This window comes from Castanea sativa, chromosome 7, assembly GCF_040712315.1.
Source record: "Castanea sativa cultivar Marrone di Chiusa Pesio chromosome 7, ASM4071231v1".
NCBI classification, from domain to species: domain Eukaryota; kingdom Viridiplantae; phylum Streptophyta; class Magnoliopsida; order Fagales; family Fagaceae; genus Castanea; species Castanea sativa.
In genome coordinates, this window is record NC_134019.1 from 20,043,543 (window position 1) to 20,070,227 (window position 26,685).

General features: G+C 34.2%; 1 protein-coding gene across 2 annotated transcripts; it reads left to right on the forward strand.

The window, feature by feature from the left end:
• The first annotated feature begins 316 nt into the window (after positions 1–316).
• On the forward strand, positions 317–23,730 carry LOC142642168 (MADS-box protein SVP-like). Of its 2 annotated transcripts, none has more exons than XM_075816524.1 (8): positions 317–603; positions 14,266–14,344; positions 21,462–21,526; positions 21,619–21,718; positions 21,815–21,856; positions 22,655–22,693; positions 22,775–22,902; positions 23,194–23,730. In XM_075816524.1, exons 1-8 carry the CDS (start codon positions 422–424, stop codon positions 23,240–23,242), a joined length of 684 nt encoding a protein of 227 aa, XP_075672639.1. In that variant the 5' UTR covers positions 317–421; the 3' UTR covers positions 23,243–23,730. The 2 variants fall into 2 exon arrangements, with proteins under 2 accessions (XP_075672639.1, XP_075672640.1); XM_075816525.1 differs by having other exon boundaries at positions 23,337–23,730.
• The last annotated feature ends 2,955 nt before the right edge of the window (positions 23,731–26,685 follow it).

Below are 26,685 nucleotides of genomic sequence, written 5' to 3' on the forward strand. Positions count from 1 at the left end.
GAAAATAAGATTCTTATAAATTTATCATTATGTTATTCTTAAAGAAAACAAAAAGTAATATATTATATTTTAAAAAAAAAGTGTATAAATAAAAGTGGATATTTCAAAAATAGCACAAGAAATAATATAAAAGTGTTTTCTTAAAAAATAATTAAAAAAAAAGAGAAGGAAAAGAAGAAAAACCCACCGCGCCTGACAGGAAAAAAAAAAAAAGAAAAAAAGAAAAAAAAAAAAAACCAGCGTTACATAGAAAAATCAAAAGAATATATATATATATATATATATATATATATATATATATATTCCTTTTCTCTCTCTCAGCTTGGTATGCAAATAGTTTCTATTTCTGGAATACAAGGTTGGGCTAATAATTTGGTTTGAACTTTGAAGTAAAGGGTCTGATAAGCTATTATCAGGGAAAATGACGAGGAGGAAAATTCAGATTAAGAAGATTGACAACACGACGGCAAGGCAGGTGACATTCTCAAAGAGGAGGAGAGGAGTTTTTAAGAAAGCTTTTGAGCTCTCAACTCTCTGCGATGCTGAAATTGGTCTCATGGTCTTTTCTGCTACAGGAAAGCTCTTTGAATACGCCAGCTCGAGGTTCCAATCTCTCTTTCTCTCTTGTACTTCTTTCTACTTATAGAAAAACCCTTTTTATTTTCTCATTTTTTTGACTAGAGAAAAACCCTTTTTCTATCTTTAGAAAAATATGTCATTGTCCATTCATTGGTCGTTTTGTTCATGCGTTCACTTTGATTTTATGATTTCTAAGGTGCGTGTGAGAGAGAGTGAGAGACCCAACTGCTCAAAATAAAGATCTTTTACTGAACAAACCAAATAAGTGATTTAAAAAATAGTACTATATAGCGTTAAATAAAGAGAAAATATATATATATTTTTTGGATGAGAAAGAGAACTTAACTTATAAAGTAGTACTATGTAGCATCAAATGAAGAAATGAAAAAGTACTGCAAAATCTTATGGTTTCTGTCTAAAGAAAAGGGACAGGAAAAAGAAAAAAAGAAAGACAAATAAACAGTTTTTTTTGGTAAACCAAGTATACAGTTTGCAATTCTTACCTTGAAGGGTTTAACGTATATATGTAGCTGCTACTTGTTTTGAAGTTCTATAAGCGGGTTATTTTGGCTTTGAATATTGCTAATTATTCCCTATTATTTAGCTTATAATCTAATGTTTTATTTACCCTGAGTTTTAGAGTTGCACTTGCTTATTTTAAAACTTCAATTAGCCGCTTCAACTATGCCTTTAATGTTTGTTTTCTCCACAAAAAAAAAAGAAAAAAAAGAACTCTTCCTTTAATGCCTGATGGTCTGTGTACTTTTGCACTTCTACCTGATTAAATCCACTTTTTTTATCCTGACTAATCTATTCACAGCATTACTGTAAGAATTTCTTCATAAACTACCATGCAAATCTCAATGAAATTATATGACTCTAGCTTAGGAGCGACATTAGAGATTATAATTTTTTGTTTAGAGTAACATATATCAATTGAAACACTTTTGGTTATGTATACATAAAATCTAATGCTAAAGATTCCAACACAAAAGTGAGCTCTGATCTCGTCAAATAAATTCTCTTCCTATCTTCTATAGTAATATCACATATGTACATGTTAAATCTACTTAATTGTAGTGTTCTTCCACTAGCAAATAACACCATTAGGCTTACATTGCAAGTGTATGATGAAAGTTCAGAGTGTGCAATATACAAATTGAAATTTTCAAGTAGTCTTGATTGAGAAAAATGAAACAAATTACTTTACTCTACATGAAATATATAAGCATTACAAGAATTACGACAACAACAAAAATAACTAAGCCTTACTCTAAAGTTTAGAATAGGTTATGGATCCTCAAAAATAACTAAGTCTTATTCTCAAAATTTAAGGATTGGTTATGGATTTTCAATAAACTAGTTAGGGTTTTTGGAAAAACATTGGTGGGTCTTTCCCCACCTGCACTCTCAAACACTCATGCACCACTCAAAGAAAGTGATTCTCACACACACACACACACCCCGGGGGGGGGGGGGGGAGGAGGAAGAGTAAGAAAACTCTTAAATAATTGTATTTCTCTTTTTTCACACTTTTAAAAAATTGACGGATGCATGAGGTATACTCCATGTCCAACCATAACTTTCCTTGTGTTTATTATATAACTCCAAAAAAAAAAATCTCTATACATTCATTACGTAAACTTGCGTCGTTATTTAATGTATCTTTAACTCTTCAACTAACTCATTTTCATAAATAAAATAGATTTTCATAACATAAATTAAGCTTAACTTTCACCATCTCCTCTTAAACTTAATTTTTGATCACCAGAAATTAGGCTCGCATCTTGTAGAAGGTGTCATAGTTTAGTGGCTTGGTGAAGATATCTGCACCCTAATCATGTGACTTCACAAACTCAAGTGCAATTTCATTTCTAGCAAAACATCCTCAAATAAAATGATACTAGGCATCCATGTGCTTGATTTGGCAATGGAAGACTAGGTTCTTTATAAGAGCTAGCGTTAACTTATCGTCCACAAATATCTTCATAGCTTTTGCTTGTAACATTTGCAACTCCTTCAACAAATTTCTAAGCCAAATTGCATGGCAAACACTAGAGATAGTAGCAACATACAGTCACAATTGGTTGCTTCTTGGATGTCCATGCAAATGCAATATCATCCATATAGAGTACAAACCCACTATTACTCTTTCTATTATTGGTGCCCCTAGCCTAATCACTGTTGCTGTAGCCAACAAGTTTAAACTCTTTAGATGGTGAATACAATAGTCCAAAATCTAGTGTACCTTTCATATAGCGAAGAATTCTCTTGGTTCATAGTTGGTACTTCTATGTTGCGACTAAGAAATCCAACACCAAAGAGAATGTTTGGTCTTGTGCATATTAGCTAACTCAGACTTCCAACCAAACTCTTGAAGAATGTTTGATTTACTCTCTCTCTCTCTATTGTCATGCTTTGACAACTTCACTCCACATTCCACAAGAGTACTTACTAGTTTGTAATTTGACGTCTAAAATTTCTTGAGGATCTCATGTTAGGAATCTCATATTTGTTCTAATATCCTAATACTTCTTATAGTTCCATCCCTTCAATTAGTACTTAGTCCCAAGATAGGATTGAGTTAGTTAGTTAGTTACACATGTTGGGATTAGAACAGAGTTAATAAGAGTTCTTGGCATATGTAACACTATAATCATATGGGTTAATTGGTGAGAGCACATGTTATATTAATAAGCCAATAGGATTAAGCCATGTGTGGCCAACAAGATAAGAGCTTGGATTTTATAAATACATGCATGTTACCTTAATCTGTAACATTTTAAAAAACAAACCAATTTCTTGCTTAGTGCATTTCCTTTCTCTCTTAATATTTCTTTGTGGAGAGAGATACCTCGAATTAAGTAAACTTGCCTGCATTTTGTATCCATTTCCATACACTTCCCACCCATCTCCCGTAGGAACCATTAAGGTCCTAACAAATGGTATCAAAGCTCTTGATCTTGAAATGACCAAATCTGTTGCAACTCATCAAGCTTTCATTGAGTTTACATTCAAAAATGGAGATCCTTTTTGGCGGCTTCTCAAGCTCTATGAATTCTTTGTTCTAGAAAACATGCCACCACATCTCATGTTTATCATTGCCTCTTATTACATGTAAGGAGAGGCGTGGTAAAATTTTCAAGATGTGCAGGCATTAGGATTATGCACAAATTGGGTGGATTTCATATGCGCTACAAAACAGGTTTTGAACACCAATCCTTGATGCATCAAAGGAGATTATCACCCAAGAATCCAAGATGCAAAAGCCCATGAATTTCATGCCAGAGGACTCAAAACCGATTCTTAATGCACCAATAAAGGTTGCCACTCAAGAGTTCACGATTCAAGAATCAGAAATCCAAGTGCCAGTGATTCAATAACCAAAGATGCAAGAGCCAACAATTCCAATGATTCAAGAATCAAATGAGGGCTCGGGGATCCAAGAACATTCCAAGGTCTAAAAAAACAATAAAACTTTGAAGATTGAAGAACCATTGAAGGCTCAAGAATTTAAGTGGATTTTGAAAGTACATGAGACCACTAGTCAAAGAGAAGCGTATGAATATGGTGATCAAGATGTCACTAAGGTACTAGTCCATTGGAAGATTTCCTTTGATGATGATGCCAACCATAACAACAACTTGTGGGCAATTTTGAAAGGGAGGGGAATGTTAGGAATCTCATATCTGTTGTAATATCCTAGTACTTCTTGAAGTTCCATCCATTCAATTAAAAGTTAGTCCCAAGATAGGATAGAGTTAGTTAGTTAGTTAGTTACACATGTTGGGATTTAGGATAACGTTAGTTAGAGCTATTGGCACATGTAACACTATAATCACACAGTCGGTGAGAACACATTCTTAATTAGTAATCAAAACGATAAAGCCATGGGTTATGATAAAGCCATGTATGAAAATGGATGTGAATTGTAAGCACTTAACTCTTCCTTATTGCTTTCCCTTGGGCTCTTAATATTTCTATGCCTTTAAGTCAATTCACCTACAATTCACATCCATTTTCAAACACTTCCCATGCATCCCCTTTAGGAACCAACAGGTTCCTAACATTTCCTTAGCATATCCTTCTTGGGAAATGAATATCACATCTTCCATTTGCTTCATAAGCCAAATATCTGTCATTTCAAACTCCTTAGTCATTGCTTTCTTGAAGACCTCAAACTTACTTGGATTGTTTCTTATAAAAATCAAATCATTTATATACAAACAAACAATCAAGATACCTGCATTTATCATTCTTCTTTATTACCTTGATCTCTTCATCCATTTCTTATCTTGCACAACTTCTTTAATTCTTGTAGGTTCACAATTAGCGAACAGATTAAAGAGCATTAGATCATCTATATTCTCTGTTAAATCATAGAAATCCTGTAGACTTCTCATTCTTCTTGATCACTTCCTTTTAGCGATGATTACGAGGATGGACTTTCATAAATGGGAGATTTTGGTGATGGAGGTGGAGCATCAAGCTCTTCTTGAACTTTATTCAAATGCTCTTCCTCTTCTTCTTGGGTACTCCAATCTCACATACCTTCTTCATCAAATTCCACATCTCGATTGACAATTAATTTTCCAGTGTTCGGATTTTTAAGCTTATAGCCTTTAGAGCTTGGATCGTAGCTAATGAAGACATAATTTTTGCTCTTGTTATCTAGCTTAGACCTCTCTTGATCTAGTACATGTGGATATGCTATGCTCCCAAATAGATTGCATAATCAATAGCTTCAATCTAAAGTTCTTTAGGCATTCTCTCGTTCTTCAATATGGTTTTAGTCATCAATTCTTGGAATATGACCATATAATTTAATAATAATTTGGTTCAAGGTATGGCTATTAATGCAGATCTATCAAGTGGCATCCTCCTTTGGCATGAGTAAGGTCGATACTACACAAGGAGTCGTAACTTGCCTATTCAATTCTTCATGCTCCTTAAGATTGATTCAATAGTGCACTTTGTTAGGTAGGCTATACAGTACACTAACAAGCTTCCTTTTTTTCTTTAGCCACCAACATGCACACCACCTCAATACTTTTATCTTATATTACAATTGGAAATATAAGAAAATTATTGTCCTCCTCTTTGAAAGATTTAGGAGCTCTTTCATTCTTAGTTGGCAAAAGGACATTCAAACTTTCTAATTTTAAAGGTATATGTATTTCTATGGCCATCGTGGATAGCATGCTTATCATATTGCCAAGGTAGTAGAGCAGATATGCCAAAATAGCAAAACAGAACGTTTCATAGGTATTTCGCGGGAAGGCCTTACCCGCGAATTACTCACGAAAACCAGCTGTCATGACTCTTTGCATTCCAGTCTTGCGCTCTGCACACAGCTCATTTCGTGAGAAGACTTCTTGTGAAACTTCTTGCAAAATTCATTTGGTCTTCAATAAAAGCTTGAGTCTTCACACTCTTTCTCACACACAACCCATACAATGAAATTCCACATAAAATACAAGGTAAGCATGATTGAATAAGATTACAATCAAATTTGGCACAGAATTAAAGTCAATACAAAATAGTTGTAAATAACAACTTTACAACTAACATCCATGACAACAATATCACACCAAACTTCATATTTACAATTGTTTGGCTTTTCAAAAGAAATAAGATATCCTCTAGTGATGCTAAACAGACTACACATGCCTTTTTGGAGCAGCAGGAGTACTGGAAGTCACAGCACAAGATCAAAGGGGGTGCCAGTAGAGACCATAAGGGCAACAATGTCGGAATTGCATTAAATTTGGCAGATAGAAGGGAAATGACATTCTAATCCAGATTCATGATAGGTGTCATGAGCGTCGCCTAAATTTAGGCAAAATTTCTTTGTTAAGGCCCTGAAAATAGCGTTTTTGGTATTTATAGTAATATTTGTTTTTCCTTAATTACTTTTAGTTTAAAAGTTAGAATAAGGTCTTGTTCGTTTTGGGACGTTTCTTAGAGAGTATTTTCAATTTCCACAATTATCTAAATTTTGCTATTTTTGGCAAAAATCACTATTTTGCCACCTAATTATGCGATTAGTGCAGATTAGGGTTTTTGGGTATTTTCATATCCGTCCTAGGGTTTCTTTTACTATTTAAAAGAAAAAAAAAATTACCCACAATTTTAAGAGCCTATATTAATAGCATTAGATATGCCTAAACATCATACTTGAAAGGATGTCCTAATGAAAGTATTGGATGTGCCTAAACATCATACTTGAAAGGATGTCCCAATGAAAGTAATCTCTATTTTTTTAATTTCATTTTAATTTTATTTTGGCTTTAATTATTATTATTTTTAAGAGTCTTTTAGGGTTTACTGATAAAATAAAATTATTATTTTTTGCTTGAAATCAAATTAAATTTTCTGTGCCACATAAATTTCAAGTCATCTTATATGAAATCAGACAGGGGTGCTCCATTATTTTGTAAATTGGCATGATATATCATATAAGGGTGCTCCATCACATTCTAATGTTTGCATTACCTGTCATGTAACGTACAACATAGGGAGTAAGAAAATTTAGTTTGTTAGGTTCTCAAATAAAAATAAAAAATAAAAAACAAAAAATAATTTGTTAGTATTGTTCACTTGAATTTGGGGAAATAGAATTAACTTTAAACTCCATTTTAGAATTTCCATTGCTTAATACCCATATAGAAGGAAAAATAATACATCTAGAAGATTTGGTTCACAGTCTTAAAGTTTCCCCTTCATTCATTAAATCTTATGAAAAATTTGGATATTTATTTGATTGTTTACTGAAAAAATAGTTTTGGGTATTGATTGTTCATATGGGTAAATTTTATCAATGACGCAAGTTTTTTGGTAAACAATGAGCAGGAAGGACTTTGTTTATCCTGTGTTGTTAGGTATTTTCGGATAAGTTGTCTACAAACATTTTCTTAGGCAGAAGGTTTGCTGCAAAGAGATATAAGAAAAGCCAAAGGCCAATTTTCAATTACTCTCTTTTAATTTCATGCATGATCTAGGACATAAACAGGATTTACTTGGAACAACTCTCCATGTATAAAAAATAACTTACATTTCAAGACAAAATATACAAAGTAAAGGTTTAACCAAATATTTTTAAAACAGCTAACAAGACCTATTCACTAGACTTTATATGGTTTGTATTGAAGTACCTTGAAAGGACTATCAACTCTAGGCAAAAGTTAGCAAGATATCCGACTAGAAAGCATTCTCCTAAAGATGAATCCACTCCAAATAACCTTCCTTACAAGTTGCTGGTTTTCTATGTTTGTTGGCTTACTTTTTAGGTACATTTGAATTTGTTTGAGAAATCAGTCTTGAACATTTTCATGCAACTTCTTTATATATTTTACTCTGTCCTCAATGTCTCCACTAAAATTATGAGTAGCAATTTTATATACTTAACTCTTTCCTCATTATCTCCACTACAATGATTAGTAGTAAGCAGTAATTTCATGTCAATAGCATTAATAGGATTTTTGTTTCGAAGGGTAATAGGATTTTTGTTTCGAAGGGTAATAGGATTTTGACTATACACAACTTTCAATGGACTATAATTGGTAGTTTGGCTAGCAAACCGATTGTATGCAATTCAACTTGAGTTAGAAGGATAACTGTCAGAATATCACTTAAACTTTGATTAGCAACCTATGCCTGATCAATCTGAGGATGACAAGTTGAACTATGTTGAAGGTTAGTTGCGAGCATCAACTAAAGGTTGTGCCCAAAATGGATTTTGAAGTTTAAGTTTTTTGATTTAATGACATAGTCTTTAAAATACAATGAAGTTTTACAATCTCTCAAAGGAAAAAATCAGTCACATGATAAGCATCTAGACTCTTGCTATAATCCTTTTCGTCTTTGGAAAACCCACAACAATATTCATAGAGACATCTTCCCAGAGCCTTAGGAATTGGAAATGGCATGTACAACCCAGTATTTTGGCAATTGCTCTTGGGAAAGAGAGTAGTCACCTTCTTTTAGGAAAGAGAGAAGTCACCTTATTTTCATTGAGTTCCAACTTTTTTCAATTTCAAATGTCCATGCTTGAACCTTTGCTTATCCCCATTAAAATTGAAAGTTAAAATAGCGTATAAAACACCAATGAACGTTTAGACTCCCAATTACAAAAATACCAACGCAAGCTTATAATCAAACAGTATATGTGCGGAATATGAAATATAAGCTATAACCAAATTGGTAACACACTCTAAACCATAATTAATTACAAACACAGCAGCAATTAAAAGGTAAAAAGAAAGGAAAAAGAGATGTAAACATAAAGATAACACGACGATGTGTTATTGAAGAGGAAACCGAAGTATTCGGCGAAAAACCTCTTTGCCGCCCTCCAAACGGTCAATAATCCACTAGAGAATGAAGTTGGGATGAATAGCATAAGATCCTCCAAGCTTAATCAACCCAGTGCACCTAAGCCCTCCAAGCTTCTTGCTCCAATAGGGTTAGGCCGAACCTTGTCTTCTCTAACTTACCGGATCCAGTAATAAGCCCGTTGTATCAACCAAATGAATTGGTCTTCTCTGAACCGTTTCCCAAGCACCAAAATGCCTCCTCACTAATGTGAGTATAGTGAGATAAGGATTTGGCAAATGTATCTCTCAAGAATATGTCAATGGAGAGGGTGAGAGTAGAGGAATTTGGAGAATCAAATGATAAAAATTGTAGATAAGTCAATCTTGGTTTTCTCTAGGGTTTCTCTCTCAAAATTCTCTCTAGAAACTCTCAACATTTCGTGGGTATAAACATATTTATAGTGTGTATGAGGAATGCGAAAAGTCAGTTTTCATCAAACAAGGCATTCTAGCGACTTAACCTCGCGATTGGAACAAGTCTCGAGTCTGAGTCGCGAGCTAACTGCATGGCTAGACTAGAAGTTTTGTTCTGTAGTGCTTCAACTATTGTGACCCTTTAGCTCACCTGCATGCTTCACACATGTGCCATTCTGGCGACTTACTAATCGCGAGATCCAGTCATGAGACTCCTTTGAATTGCACACATCTTGAGTTTTTCTTTACACTCTCTCACACACAACCCTTACATAAATCCCACCTAAATATAGGGTATCTAATTGCTAAATTACAAGAAAATTTGTCACGGAATAAAACCAACACATAATTGAATAAATTCAACCTTACAAAAATGATGCCATTTTTTAGTGTCACCTTTTATCTTTTTCATGTTATTGTGAGCTTGTTAGGAATAACCTTTTCCTCCTTGGTTGGATAGTGTGGTTAAATGTCTCTCTCCTCCAAGGTCAAACCCTTCTTAAGCTAACCAAGCCAAACCCTCCTTCAAAGGTTGCAATTTAAGACTTCAAAAAGAAAGTTCTAGGATATGGATGAAGCATGTATTTATACGGAGAGTACATAACCAAATTCTTTGAAATGAGGCTGTACTGTTGGGGAAATAAACACCTTAGGGAGTTTCCTTGAGTAATTAATATAACGTATAGAAGCACACTTTAACCCAAAAGACCTAAGCTCAATGGGTATGTGCTCAATTATATTATATTAACTACTCATCCTTCTAATCTTTATTCAATGTAGGACTTCGCTCACGCATGTAACCCAACAATCTCCCCCTCGTGTGTGAGTCGCTGCCTCTCTATGGGCTTCAAGACCTCTCTATGGGTCATGAACAAGTCTTACTCACTCCCCCTTGCCTAATGGGCTTATTACTTCATCAACGCGTCATCCATGGGCCTCTCATACGCCATCCATGGGAACCACGTGTCAACCCCACATGCAAATCCATGTCCTTGGGAACCTCACGCCATACCATTATTTAGCACCATTAGAAATATCCCTTTCTTGGCCTTTTTTTCTCCTCTCCTAGATCCTTATGTGTGGATTGTTTAGGCTTTCTTTATCCCTACTAGGTAGGGACTATGAACACCTCACCACCTTCGCCGCACACTACTATGGACTCTAATACCACTTGTTGGGAAAATAAACACTTTGCGGAGCATCCTTGAGTAATTAATATAACATATAGAGACACACTTTAATCCAAAAGGCCTAAACCCAATGTGTATATGCTCAATTATGTTATATTAACTGCTCATTTTTCTAATCTTTATTCAATGTAAGACTTCACTCACATGCGTAACCCAAAATGCACAAGCAGTGGACAAGTCAGGATCTCATAGAAAATATATGATCACGAGCATGGTATGTATGCTTGAAATCTCAATGGGATACTGTAGCTGTGTATGTTCAAAACAAGACCTATGTAGGACATCATAGGAAAAGATATAGAGTACTCTAGTTTAGCGTTTTGTGATACGGTACTTAAAATGAACTAAAACTACCATTCAGTGATACAAAACCACAAACTGGCAAATTGGAGATCTTACCCCTAGTATCATATCAAAGGTGACACAGAATTTTACCATTCTAACAAGCATTACAGATAGGAAAATGGTAACATCAAGAGAGGACAAAAGTGTTTTCTCGTTTTAAAAAAAAAAGAAAAAAAGAATTACATTTACATGTTCCTAAATATTAGGGACTTTACCATCTAAGCAAGGCTAGTTACATAATTCTTAATCAAGGACTAAAGACAGACAGGAGAACCACTTAAGTTTCAATTGATGGTAATTCCATGACTGGAATGATGAACATGATCAAATGTTGGAATAACCTAGCTGTGAAGATATCTGATGGGCAAGACTAGCATTAGCAAGCCAACAAGTGATGTCATGATCAGTGACTTGGCTTTGAATGAGAATCTCTAATTACTAATTAAACCACAGTGAAAATAAGTAGCATAACTTAGTCAATTAACCAGATTTCTTTCAAATTTGATAAGTACTATGTTAGTTTCAGTATTGATCTTCTAGTCACATTAATTAGGATCATGATAATAACATGGTCTTTTCCATCATAATTGTGCTCTTTACAGTGCAGTAGTGGGACTTATCAACTTGTCTTTGATTGTGGTTGTTAAGAATTGCAATTAACCTGATAAAGCATTTTCAAAAGGAATTTCAATGTAGTTAATGATAAAAATTTTAGCAACATTAATTTAAATAACAAGAAGTGCGTACTTAGATGTCTAGGATTTTGTAGGGTTTCATGAACTGTCATGGAAAACTAATACCACAAGTCTTGTGAAGTCTTACTTTGAATTTTAGAGTATCATTTCAATCTTTAAAATTTCCAAAACTAAAACAGTATTTACTCTATGATATTTATCCTGCAAGCAGTAATTATGTAACATTTTAATGCAATAGCTTGAACCAAATCCAAAGGTCTAAGTAATTTTATTTGATGCCTGAAAAAATTATAAATTTAATTACTAAATAAGTAAGAAATTAATATGATGTAAAACACAGTAGGAAAATAAGAATAATAGAATTAACAAGACAAATACTAGGCTTCACCACCTTGAATTTGCCTGCAAGCACTAGACATCACCATTCACTACCAAACAAAGAGAAAAGAGAAAGCCATCATTCTCAAATTATCAAATTATTCTTATTCAAATAGTACTACCTTTCACGACTACAAAAATACTAGTTTAATTGGGTTTAGGTATTACACCAATATGGAAAATGCCTAATCAAATCCCTTAAACTAAATTCAAAATTCAAAGTCGAAAACGAAATTATTTCCACATTTAGAAATAAAATCTTAGATGGTTTTAATGCTCCCTCTATCAACTTTCATGTTTGAAAAAAACTCGACCTTGAGTTTTGAAGAAGAGAAGGATTATAACTCTAGCATGCAAACGCTTGCCACAATATAGGAACCACATCTGGGAGCACGTACAATAACAAAGCTTTGCATTCCATCACATCATGATACTCTTTGGAAATGAGAAAATCAATGTTTAAAATCAACACAATCTTATCTTGAATTGCCATAGTATCCACTTTCTCCACTTCATCGGTGAATTTCACTACACATCATGCGCACCCTCAAAAATTTTCTTCTCTTGCTGAACTTTCGCCTCATCAAGTATTGACTCACCAACAACTTGAATTTGGTCTACTACACATGGTTGAGGATGTACAAGCTGGATAGTTGTTGGCACGTGCATCTCCTTTGCATAACCAATTTTTGGTGCCTCAACGCTACTATCTCTCTTGTGTAAAGCTTTACCCTCAAGCTTGTTGGGTAGTTTTTAAGTGGATATCATTATTTTGTCTAGTTAGGTATTAATCTTAGTGATTACTTGCTCCCCCAATTTTTACAAAGTAGATGAAACTTTTTGAATTTCCTTTCTTCCACTAGCTAAAAGTGGACTGAGAAGAATCAAGAAAATTTCTTTATATGTGTCTAGAGACATAATTGTTTCCATGGCTGAAAATACAACAAGTGAATAGATGGACCTAATTATTTTAAAGAAAATTTGAAGCATCTCAACAATCAATGCATCACACTCAAGGTCTAGCATCACCAAGCATGACCGGACCTTTGCAACAGTGTCAAGAATTAAATCCTCCTTCGTATAGTAACAATTGGGCACATGAGACAAATATACAAATTTTCAAATGTTGCTACAATCAGCTGAAATATTTCCATCATTTGCTCATCATCATATGGGGCATCTAGTGTTGTTATCCTTGTAATCTCAACAATGCAAGATGCAACTGAAAAGTTCATTAGTGACCAATGCCTTCATTGAGGGTAAAAGTGCATCTTGCATTGATTTGGATAGTGCTTGATCCATATTTGCTAATAAGAGCGAGGAGGTTATCAATGGAGGAATAAGAGTTAAGGAGGATTTTCACATCCTCCGTAAGCTGCTCCTCAAAGTCTCTACCAAAGGAAGTCAGTTTTAGCCACAAAATACAAAGACTGAAACTTTACTTGTTGCTAAAAGCTAAAGAACTTGATCGCTTCTAGGTTTAATGCTAATCTGACTTCTTTCGAAAATTGGGCTAATGGGTGGATTTTTTTTTCTTTTTGTACTGATTTGAATTGAGTGGAGGGGATCAGATGTTCTGATACCAAGTTGATGTATAATAAAATAGGAATAAAAGGATAAACGGGACAAACTTTAGGCTCCACCTCCAAAAATCTACTTGCAAGCCCTAGGCATCACCACCTAAGGGTATTTGGCATCACTACCAAACAAAGAGAAAATCATCATTCTCAAATCATCAAATTATTCTAATTCAAATTGTATTGTCCTTCACAATTACAAGAGCACTAGTTCAATAAGGTCTAGGGATTACACTAGTATAGAAAAATGCCTAGTCAAATCACCTAAAACCCTCAAAAATAAAGCTCAATTTAAAATTTAAAGTAAGAAAAAAAAATTTACATTCAAATATAAAATCTTAGATAATTTTAATGTTTCTTGCATCATACTGTACCCCTTGTGTCAATCAATATAAATAATTTAAGAGTTCATATAGATGTTCACCTTTTATAGTTTGACCAAATTAGAAGTTTGCACATAGTATGTGTCAATCAATATAAATATCACTTGTGCTTCACATTTTAATTGGGAAAACACAATTGGCCAGCAGACAATGACAGATATGCCAACATGAGATAATAATTAATTCTTCAATCACCAACTCAAGTTTTATATCCTTAGATGTGAATCAAAAATACATACTAGTAGTTAATAAGTTCGTTCGCAATTTCATTTTATTAAAATGAGAGAGAGATAAAAGAATTGAATGTGCTATCCTTATGTTGTATGAAGTATGCAGCAGGTAATTGAAAGGCATAATCTACATCCCGAGAATCTTGGCAAAATGGACCAATTGTCTCTTGAGCTACAGGTATGATGTTTTAAAGTTTTTTAGTTGGTAAATAAGTGAGATAGAAAGTCATAAGAAACAGATTACGCCTACTTTGAGATAATAACTCTTGAATCCATAAGAGGTTCCTTTAATTCATGAGGAGAAATTTGAAGTCCATCAAAAGGAAAGGAGAAAAAACATTTTAAATTTATATAAATGAAATTCTGAATTACCTTGGAGGCTACTATGCATGTAAATAGGAAAGGAAATCATACGGAGGCTAGTAGACCATAAAACACCCTAATTTGTGTTAAGCAAAAAATGAGGCTAGAAATATGAAAAATCACCAAAAAGATCAAAATTAGAAAATTTACAAAATCAAATCCTACAAACCTTAAGAGACATCCCAAAACAAATGAGATCTTATTTTGAATTCTAAATTGAAAGTTATAAATAATTTTTTTTTTAAAAACCTTACCATAAATAGCAAAAATTACTAAATGAATGCCTAAATGAGGGAATTTGTCCAAAAAGTGGCATAGGTCATGGCCATAACTTTAAATTACCATACAATAGCAATGAAGTCTTAATCCCAAAAAATTTTAAGGTCAATTATGGATTCTCAATAGTTTATTTAGCCATATATATTTTTCCTCCATTCTATTCTATCTGAATTCATAGTGTTCATTACTTCCTTACTTGACAAGTCCTTTTAATTACTTCAACTAATGTTGTTGTTGTTTTTTTTTTTTGGTTGTTGTCTTCCTCTACCCTTTTTCATTACCTCAACTTGAATTAACTTTCTACTGGTGCATTAATTGCTCTCTTCTAAATATGACCACTTCTAACTTCATCAACAAGGCCACCCCTAACTTCAAGCAAATTTCCTTATTTTAAATTTTATGTTTACATGCATTTTCATCTATCCATATTAATATTCTTATTTTCAATGTCTTTCTTTTAACGTTGATGCACGTAATTTTATCATTGTCATAAGGAAACATGACATGATTATTTCTTAATCTGATAGCTCATGAAATTTTCATGGAAATTTTGAGACTTATGTTTTATTGGAAATTGTACCACCATAAGAAAAGCTAGGTATTATTTTTGACTTCTTGTGATGCAGCCACTCTCTATCCTTAGGCCAACCAACCAACCAACCAACCCCCCCTCTACCATTAGGACTGACAACCAGCCACCCTCTACAAGCCAAACAGCCAGCTAACCTTTTTGACCTCTTAGGACAGCCAGCAGCCCCTTATTTTGACTTATCATATCTGCCATGTATCCTCTTTAATTACAACTTTGACTTATGTAACTATTACCTACTTTATTTCCTAATAGTTAAAAATTATAAATAGGCTAGCTATGTAAAAGTACAATCAGTTTTTGATGTGAACATAATTTATTTTCAGACCTAGACAGAAACTTGTTTCACCAGTTTCATTGTAATTCCAGCTTTAATTCTTAATTTCAATGCAATTCTAGTTCAAGTTCTCAATCAATTGATCTTGATTTCCATCTTTTGGTATCAGACCATAGATCTGGTCTTTTTTCCCTACCACTTTGATCATTTGAGTAGATTTCCTTGTGTTTCTTTTTTTTTTCTCCCTCCATTCAAGATCCTAGAATTTAGATCTAGGTTCCATATGACAATCAAATCTATGGCTGTTGCAAATATCACAGATTTGATCACTTGTGCTGTTACTTCTATTTACAATTTTTTTTCAAAGATTGTGAAGCTTCTAATGGCTCAAAGAAGGAGAGGAAGGAGAGGTGGAATAAGGGGGAATCAAATGGATGTTGGGGAAGGAGTTGAAGCTAACCCTCCGGTGGGGATGAATGTTGGACGGAATCAAAACATAGAGAGAAAAGACACGATTGCTGAATTAAGGAGACAAGTTGTGGCACTTACAGAGGTGGTGCAACGTATGCAGCCTCCTCATGAGACTACCGATGAGTCCGATGACTCTCATTCTCATTTTGAGAACCCTTTTGGAGCTCCTCCTAGGGGTAGGCCTTATGTGGAAAGAAATGAGCCAAGGCTTGACTACAACTTCAAGGTTGAAATTCCAGAATTTCAAGGGAGTCTCAAACCAGAAGACTTTGTAGATTGGCTTAACATCGTTGAAAGGATGTTTGATTATTATGAAGTTATAGATGAAAAGAAAGTGAAGCTAGTCACTATTCGCCTTAAAGGGAGAGCTTCTGCTTGGTGGGAACAATTGCAAATTTCTCGCCAAAGAAGTGGTAAAGTCAAGATCAAGAGTTGGGAGAAGATGAAGAAAAAGCTCTGTGAGAAATTTCTTCCTTTCAACTACACCCAATCACTCTACAAAGACCTACACAACCTTAAGCAAGAGGGAAGTGTAGAGGAGTATACAAAGGTGTTTCACCAACTTGTAGTAAGGGTAGATTTGAATGAAAGTGAAGAACAAATTATTGCAAGGTACTTGAGTGGATTGAAGCCATCCATCCAAAGTGTCCTTAGTCTTCAATCATTGTGGAACGTGTCATAAGCCTACAACCGGGCTTTACTGGTAGAGAAGCAACAAACTAGGCTAGCTTTAAGGTCTGGATAGTGGGGTTCCAAGTCTGGGCAGGGGATTTCTAGCCAATATAAGGTTGGGAATTCAAGTACAAATGGGAGAGGAGAAACTTCTGGGGTTGAACAGCAACCCTGCAGGTTCTAAATCTGCTATTATAGCCCCAAAACAGTCCTAAATAGTCACTGTTAGCGGGGGTAGACAGCAATAGGTGGGTACTTTCAGATGTTTCAGGTGTGGAAAGCCGGGGCATCGATCTTCGGATTGTAGGAAGAAGGCTCTTATGTTGGAGGAAGTAAAAGAGCTTGAACATGAAGATGGAGAACCCATCTTTGATCAACCTTCAAATGAGGTTGGTGGTGATTTTGAAGAAGAAGAGGGCTTGACACTTGTGATGAGAAAGACTCTTCTTGCTCCTAAATTCAATTCCGAAGAAGATTGGTTGAGAACCAATATTTTTTATACAACTTGTAGCAGTGGAGGAAGAGTTTGTAGTATGATCATTGATGGGGGGAAGTTGTGAAAACGTGGTCTCTCAGGAGGTGGTTGATAAGTTGAGGCTTGCCACTCAAGATCACCCACATCCCTACAAACTTTCTTGGTTCAAGAAGGGTAATGAGGTGAAAGTAACGAAGCGTTGCTTGGTGCCATTTTCTATCCGGAAAAAATATTTTGATGTAGTTTGGTGTGATGTAGTATCAATGGATGTGTGCCATATCCTCTACAACCTCTTTACTCGCTTCTAAAAGCTTCATTCAAGAAAGTCAAGATAGTGGCTACATTTTGGCATTAATTCCAGTCAACACAATGGCTGGACCTGATGTTCCTAGTGCTGTCACTGAGTTATTACAACAATATGGTGATGTTTTCCCCATGAGTTACCTCCTATGCGAGACATTCAACATGCCATTGATTTGGTACTGGGTGCACCCCTTCCAAATAAGGCAACATATCGTATGGCTCCAAAGGAGAAGGAAGAGTTGCAAAAACAAGTTCAAGAGCTTCTTGATAGAGGCTACATTCGGGCTAGTATTAGCCCATGTGCGGGACCCGCTCTCTTGACTCCTAAGAAGGATGGCTCTTGGAGGATGGGTGTGGATAGTAGAGCTATCAACAAGATCACAATCAAGTATCGTTTTCCAATTCCTAGATTGGATGACATGCTAGATTGCTTGGTGGGTGCAAAGCTGTTTTTCAAGATTGATTTGTGAAGTGAGTATCATCAAATTAGAATTTGCTCAAGAGATGAATGGAAGACGGCCTTCAAGACACATCATGGATTATTTGAATGGCATGTTATGCCATTTGGTTTGACAAATACACCTAGCACTTTCATGAGAGTGATGACACAAATGTTGCAACCACTATTGGGGGTTTGTGTTGTTGTGTATTTTGATGATATTTTGGTGTATAGCCGTTGTTTGGAGGATCACTTGGTACATTACAGCTTGTGCTTGACATTTTGAGGAGAGAAAAGTTTTATGGTAACATGAAAAAGTGTAGGTTTGGGATGGATCAAGTGGTGTTCTTGGGGTATGTTGTGTCTTCCAAAGGAGTGTTCATGGATGAAAACAAGGTTAAGACAATTGTTGATTGGCCTACACCTTCTAGTGTGCATGAGGTGAGGAGTTTCCATGGTCTTGCTACCTTTTATAGAAGGTTTATTAGCAATTTTAGCACCATTGCAGCACCTCTCACCAATTGTCTCAAACGAAAGTCCTTTGTTTGGACTAATGAAGCCCAAGAAAGCTTCCAACTTTTGAAGAGGAAGTTAGCTGAAGCTCCTATCCTTGCCTTGCCCAATTTTGACAAGATGTTTGAGCTTAATTGTGATGCGTCAAGAGTGGGAATTGGGGGTGTCCTTAGCCAAGAAAGGCAACCCATAGCATTCTTTAGTGAGAAGTTGAATGAAGCAAAACTTATGTATTCTACCTATGACAAGGAAGTCTATGCTATTGTTCAAGCCATCAAGCATTGGAGTTACTATTTGGCCTACAAGGAGTTTATTCTACACACCGATCATGAGGCTTTGAAATATCTCAATAGCCAATCTAATGTGAATAAGAGGCATGCTAAATGGGTAAGCTTTTTGCAGCAATTCACTTTCTCATTGAAACATCAGTCAGGAATTCTCAACAAAGTGGCTGATGGGTTGAGTAGGAGGACTAATTTCTTGGTGGAAATGCAGGCTAAGGTTGTTGGTTTTGAAGCTTTCAAGGAGAATTATCAAGATGACCCACATTTTGGTGATCTATAACAACAATTACAGCAGGGACAGCAACCTACCAAGTCTAACTTTTGGTTGAAGGATGGATTTCTTTTCAAAGGGCTGAAATTATGTGTGCCTAAATGTTCTCTAAGGGAGTTGATGATTGTTGAACAACATAATTTGGGGCATTTTGGCAAATCAAAGACCCTAGAATTCCTTAAACAAGACTATTTTTGGCCAGAAATGACTAAAGATGTTGAGCGGCATGTTCAAAGGTGCCAAGTTTATCAAAAAGGAAAGGGTACAACCACTAATGCAAGTCTATATTTACCCCTTCCAGTGCCTAATAAACCATGGGAATATATTAGTATGGATTTTTTTCTTGGCCTTCCACCTACACAACGAAAGAGTGATTCAATCATGGTGGTAGTGGATCGTTTCTCTAAGATGGCTCACTTCATCCCATGCAAGAAGACTTCGGATGCTTCCAATGTGGCTGCTTTATTTTTCAAAGAAGTCTACAAGCTTTATGGTGTACCCCTATCTATTGTTTCCGACAAGGATGCTAAATTTCTTGCTCATTTTTGGCGAACTCTATGGCGCAAGATAGGAACTGAATTGAGCTTTAGCACTTCATTCCACCCTCAAACGGATGGTCAAACTGAAGTTGTCAACCGAAGTCTTGGAAATCTCTTGAGATGCTTGATTGGAGAAAATCCCAGGAATTTGGAAAGTATCCTTCCCTTGGCTGAATTTGCTTACAACTCTTCTCTTAATCGGACTATTAACACATCTCCTTTTGAAGTTGTGTATGGGAATAAACCTTTGAGTGTCTTAGATTTGGCACCCTTGCCACTTTCTAAGAAGGTGAATGTAAGAAACAGAAATGACAGATTTTATACAATCTGTCCATGCACAAGTCAAGGAGAGAATTGAACATTCCAATGCAAACTACAAGGTTGTTGCTGATATTCACTGAAGGAGACTAATTTTCAAGGAAGGGGACCTTGTATGGGTGATTTTGACTAAAGAAAGGTGTCTCCACGGCTCCTATTCCAAGTTGGGAGCAAGGAAAGTAGGTCCATGCAAAGTATTGACTAAAATCAATGACAATGCCTACACAGTCCAACTACCCCCTCACTTAAACATTTCTAATGCCTTCAATGTGAAGCATTTGAAGCCTTATTTTCCAACTGAAACTTGAGGGCAAGTTTCCTTTATGGAGGGGAGTATGATGCAGCCACTCTCTATCCTTAGGCTAGCCAACCAACCGCCCCCTCTACCATTAGGACTGACAAATAGCCACCCTTTACAAGCCAAACAGCCAGCCAACCTTTCTGACCTCTTAGGACAGCCAGCAACCCCTTATTTTGACTTCTCATATCTGCCATGTATCCTCTTTAATTACAGCTTTGACTTATGTAACTATTAGCTACTTTATTTTCTAATAGTTAAAGATTATAAATAGGCTAGCTATGTAAAAGTACAAGCAGTTTTTGATGTGAATATAATTTAGTTTCAGACCTGGACAGAAACTTGTTTCTCCAGTTTCACTGTAATTCCAGCTTTAATTCTTAATTTTAATGCAATTCTAGTTCAAGTTCTCATTCAATTGATCTTGATTTCCATCATCTTGTGGCACTCCCAGAATGAAGACCCTAATATTTCGGCAACCCTAAAAATATCTTATTGAAGGCAGGATAGGAACTGCTTACATATTTTAGAACCATTAATTGATAATATAAAAAGAAGTTTTACGTCCATAATATTTTTACAATACTTTTACAACAAATCATAGGTGGTAAGTTATTATTAGTTCTAATTTGAATTCACAACTTAAATTACTTTTTGCTCGCCCGTAATAACCAATCACAACCTACCATCTAGGATTTGTTTTGAAAATGTTGTGGATATAGCATTTCTCTAATATAAAAAGTGCTCACATCTTATAGTCATTGCTATCAACTTGTTTACAGTAAAGCACATACCATAAATACCAAAAATTATAAAATAATTAAATGACTTCCTAAATGAAAGAATTTACCTGAAAAGTAGTGTAGATCTTGGTCATAACTTAAACTTACCATAAATGATAAAAATGATATATCCCTCTCAAAGTTTTTTCCAATGTTTTCATCTTAAAGTTAATGCAGGTAATTTTATCATTATTAGAAGGAAACATAACTCTGGATTATTTCTTTATCCACTTTCTCATGAAATTTTCATTTTATTGAAAATCCTTCCGCCATAAGAAAAGCTAGGTATTTTGGTTTTAAACAACTTAGAAGACTACTTGTTGCACTCCCAGAATGACCCTGACATATTTTAGAACCATTGTTATATTGTAAGTGCTAAGTAACACATCATGTCTTCATGAACGGCATGTTGTTTATATTAGCTTGATAACGGTACCTCCTACGCCATGTTGAGCAAGGAAATTGAGGAGAAGACACATGAACTGAGGTATTATAGCTCCATCACTATCATCTTGTTACTGTAAAGACATATACATACCACAATAAATTAATGTTGAGATATGTTCACACCTAACACAGGAAGATTAGGGGAGAAGAGCTTCCTGGAATGGATATAGAAGAATTACAGAAACTAGAGAAAGAGCTTGAAGTAGGCCTGAGCCGTGTTACAGAAACAAAGGCTTGTCTCTCTTTTTTTATCTCTGTTTGCCAGCATCATAATGGAGTGTTGAAATTTATGTACTTTCTCTTAATATAAGAAACTTTTGTCTTGCAGGGTGAAAGATTTTTGGGAGAGATCACTGCCCTTCAGCAAAAGGTCAGGTTCCAAACTTTAAATCTTTGCAGGACATTTCATACAATTATTATAATGTTTGCAAGACATTTCCCGAACAGATCAGTGCCCTTGAGCTAAAGTTCATATGGTTTCAATGTATAACAGTTTCGTACTTTAGTGATGATCCGCTCCATAATAATATCATGGTAAAATATTGAAATATTAGGTGGAAAGAAGAAACTAAGAGAAGTTGAAAGAACACAAGGTATTAAGCTGGTTTTGTCTTAGAGGCCTACGTGAACAGTAGAAATTTTTAAACAATTATATATTTATTATTGAATTTTGTGTATCATAGTGTACTTATATAAGGGAATGTGTAGTAGACTAACTCTGTGTTAACCCTAGGATAGCAGTAATATAGTTAGTACCGTGTACAATTAGGACTACTATAATGTAATAAGCTTAAACCCTAAATCCATATCTTTAGCAAATGTCAGCTGTAAAACTTTGTCATAATGTTAATGCAAGTTGGTGCAAGTTCATAAAAATAGTAGTCTTTGTGTGCATTGGCTAGCTCAATGGGTAGAGAAAGGAAAAGTTCACATGGCTAACAACAAGTAACAAGCACCATTGAATATCTAGTTGAAATCATTATCAGCATAAATTCAGAACTGAATGTTATATTGTTTATCCTATCACCTGACCTATATCAATTCATAACGCATCGATTTCTTATATAAGAAGTTAGGTGAATATACCATATTAATTAAATTATATTTTGTATTTAAGGCTAAGAAGTCTTAGTAATGTCTCTTTATTCATCTTATTCTTTTAATGCAGGGAGCCCAACTGATGGAAGAAAACCAACGATTAAAAGAGGTAATAGGTCTTTTTTTTTTATAGAAAAAAATTCTTCCTCCTCTCTTTCTATCTCAGTTATAAAAAATGTCTCTTCAACAGATGGAGAATCTGCTTAGTACTCAAACACATGTACTTGAACAAAGTCAGTCATCTGAGTCAATCACCAATATTTGCAGTTCATCTAATCCTCAAGACAATGACAATTCAGACATATCTCTCAAGTTGGGGTAAGTTTGTAAAATCCTTAAAAATTTTGAGTTGTCTGGATGAAGTATTAAATAATATTCAGGATTCAATCAAAGGATATTTACATCAAACCTCAATATTTAGGGATCTTACGGCATATAGTTTTAGTTTCAATAGAGGAACTTGACCAAACTGATAAATTTGTTCTTAGGTTTAATTATTTCTCTGGATTTAGTATTACAATATGTACTATATTCTAATTTACAGTTCTAATGGGTTTATGTGGTACTGAAAGATAAATTTGGTGGTGAAATTAATGGTTGCTACCACAGGGTGCTGTCACTTGCAACTCATCATCGAGCAATTTGTCCGTTTCTGTAGCAACTTAACCATCATCATTGACTGCATGGCAAGAAATGCATACTGCTACTGTAGAGAAACTCTTTGCCTTAGTGCATCTTTCTATGTCTTGCAGGCTGCCTTTTCCTAAATGAATTTGAAGTGGAGTGAAGAGATCAAGAAGAGTGCCAATTTGTTTCTACCAGCTGATTCTAAGAGAGTCTGCATGTGTATGCGATAGATTTTGGATGCTTAATCATTTTTATGGATGAATCAAGGGTCAATTTGTTACAATGGAAAATAAAGTAGAGGGTGTTGGAAAAGGTCGAGTGTAGGGTTGAGACTAATGGCAAGTCATGCTATTGATAAATTGATTCACAATTCTGCAATAGGTTTTGTTTATCTTTGCGTGATTGCTAGTATTACATATTTTCCGCAACATTTCTTTATCAAGAATGGTGCTTTTGAGTACACTTTGGTTTAACCCTTGAGGTCTAAAAATGTTTTCAAGTCAATCTTGCTTGCAATAAGACTTCTACGAGCTTCCTATGATTTTGCAACCCAGATTCTTGCACCAACTTGAGAAAAGTGATATCATAATTCATAATATTAATTTGCTCCCACTGCTTTCTTTTTTGTTTTCTTCTTCTTCTTTTTCTGTTTTTGTTTTTTTTTTTTTTTAATTTTGAATTTTGAATTTTTCTAGGTTGGATTGTTCTATTTCCTAGCCTTCCTTGGCAACTCAGGATTAGCATTTCACAGGTTTCGTCCATATTTAACTAGATCTTGTCTTCTCTCTCTCTCTCAAAAAGTAAATAAAATAAAGCAATATATTAAATTATATGTTTTTTTTGGGTCAAAACTGCATCATATCTATATAATTTGGTATTCACCAATCACCATGAAGCAAACTCCAAAAAACGTTTAACATGTTAGGGCTAGTTAAGACCGAATAAAAATCAAATGTCATTCTTTTCTTCTTTTTTCGTTTTGTTTTGGGGGTGTTAATGTGAATATCTAGAAGTAGAACTCCTCAAGTACTTAATTATCTCCTAGATGTGTGTATGACTCTTGAAGTAATTGATTAATCAATTGTGAATGAATCTTTTTAGTTCCTTTTTCTCACTTTACTCAAAATAGCAACCAAAATATAAGTCATGCATAGTGCATGTGATCACTTATAAAGAGCCAGATAGCATACTCAATAATTTTCATGTGTTTCTACTTTCTAGGGAAGTCTCACCAAACATCTTTATTTTTGGTATAACGAGAATTCATGAACATTTTATACATTCTAAAATTAAGAATTACACTTACCACTTCTATCTTTTGGATAGTTTGATTTATTAATCATATTTAGTACATGCAGTCACATCCTTTGATTTATATTTTTTTCAATCCCAATTCTTGAATTGTTAAATCGAGATATATATTTAAAGCATGTACTTTATTATATTATAGTTTTAATTAATTAAACTCATTAATCGAAAAACAAATAAAACTACTTCAAACATCTAGTCTCTGAGGTTGAGTGATATGTACAGTGGTATACCTTTTACTGATACCAAACAAAAAAAACAAAAAACAAAAATCTTAATCAAATTAGTTGAGTGTGACGTTTTATACTAAATGTTGACAATTATTGGAACTTGATGTAGACCACACTTGAATAAAATAAAAATTTTCCCAATATCCAAATATTGCACCTTAAGCTAAATGAGTTGTGTTAACCGTAAGCTGTTTTTTGTGCTTCACAGCATGTTTTTGTCTTTTTCTTCTTTTTCTTTTTATTTTTCAGTTTTATGTATATTTTTTTGCAGTTTTTTAGGCTGTAGAGGCAGCTTCATAGAAAGAAAATATATCTATATATATTAAAGTGAGGCCAGTTTTATATATATATATATATATATATATATATATATATATATATATATAGTGTTTATTAACATTTGCCTTTATAAATTCATCTAGTAGAACAAGTGACAAGAGTGCTTGGCCAGTTTATCCCAGGCATATGGAACAATATATGTGGAGCATATCTTGAGCTAAGACTGGACCATTTTTGTTCTTTCTTTTCATTGAGGTCAAATTATTTTATTCAGAAAAAATAAAATAAAATAAAATAGTACCATTTCTGTATCTGAAAGGTACCTTGTCCCTTTGTGGTCCATTTCTATATTTAAGTCATGGGCCCGGTTCTGCAAAAGATGAAAAAAGTAATGGCCTAAAAAATCTAGGCCCTTTATCTCCTCTTGTTTAGAAAGTTGAGTTTGGATGTTGACCTCTCCATTGGCCACCTACCAATTATTATTGGAACTAAATCTAATATTTGACTAATTTTATTCCAATATTATATATTACACCCGTTTCAACATTTTCATTATTTTTTCCTTCTTTCGATTTGAAAATGTATCATTTTACTCTCTTGGAATTTTCTCCATCCTCATTATTATTATATAAATAAGTTTTCTCCATTTAACACCTTCCAAAACATAGGGTACAAAGTAAATTCTACGAAACAAAAATAAAGCAGAGCTTTCTCTTTTTCTATTTCTTTTTTTGTAAGTTTTAGATGATATAAATGAAATTTCTATTATGATATATTTAGTAGTATTGTTGGTTTTCTTTTAACATTTTTTGGGCCTAAAACTTTACTTTTTTTTTTTTTTTAAAACATGTCAAAGGATATTATCAAACATTTAAATCTCCTCATTTTTATAAGAAGTGCCATTAAATTATAAAACCTTTCGCCAAGGAGCATTGTAGCTCTCAATTATTGGCAAATACTTTTTTTCCAACTATCAAATTATAAAAATAAAAACAAAAACAAAAACAAAATGATAAAACTATTTATCTAAACCTATAATGGTTAAATAATTAGCAAAAATAAATTAAAAAAAGGAACAATACCTTTTAAATTTTCATTAGTAATGATTCAAGGATATTGACAAAAGAGTGAGGAAATATCATTTTAACCCAATCATATATATGGGGGCCTTAAAACCCTTAATTTTGCGTAATTGTCCCTTTTAAAGGATAATTACAAGAATAATTGAGGAATCATTAGTATTTGATAATCGGATTAATCAAGTGCGTGGAACCTTGCAATTATTTTTAGTTCAATTAAATAGGATTATGACATGTCCTTGATTTTAAATTGAAACCTCATGGTACCAATTAAAATCAATTGTTCATAGTCACACATGATCAGACTCAACCTTTTGGATACATCTTAGTAGTTAAAACTTAATTTCATGATATCTTCTAGTCCGATGGTTTAGATTGGAGCCTATGATCTGTAGTTTTGATTATTAAGATTTAAAGATTTGTTTTATATGAAGCGAATGAAATTATGGTTAAATCTTACGATTTTACCTTTAGGATGTAAAATTAACCTTTTGTCTCCAAATGAAGTTAAATACATGTTGTAAAATTAGGTGTCTACAAAAGTATAAGAACAAAACCCTTGTTTGTTTACTCATTAT

Bases quoted from the DNA above. Each gene is read 5' to 3' on its own strand.
- LOC142642168 (XM_075816524.1), top strand. From the start codon at position 422: ATGACGAGGAGGAAAATTCAGATTAAGAAGATTGACAACACGACGGCA. The intron at 21,719-21,814 runs GCTTGTCTCTCT...TTTGTCTTGCAG, and splicing joins GCCGTGTTACAGAAACAAAG to GGTGAAAGATTTTTGGGAGA. The intron at 21,857-22,654 runs GTCAGGTTCCAA...CTTTTAATGCAG, and splicing joins TCACTGCCCTTCAGCAAAAG to GGAGCCCAACTGATGGAAGA.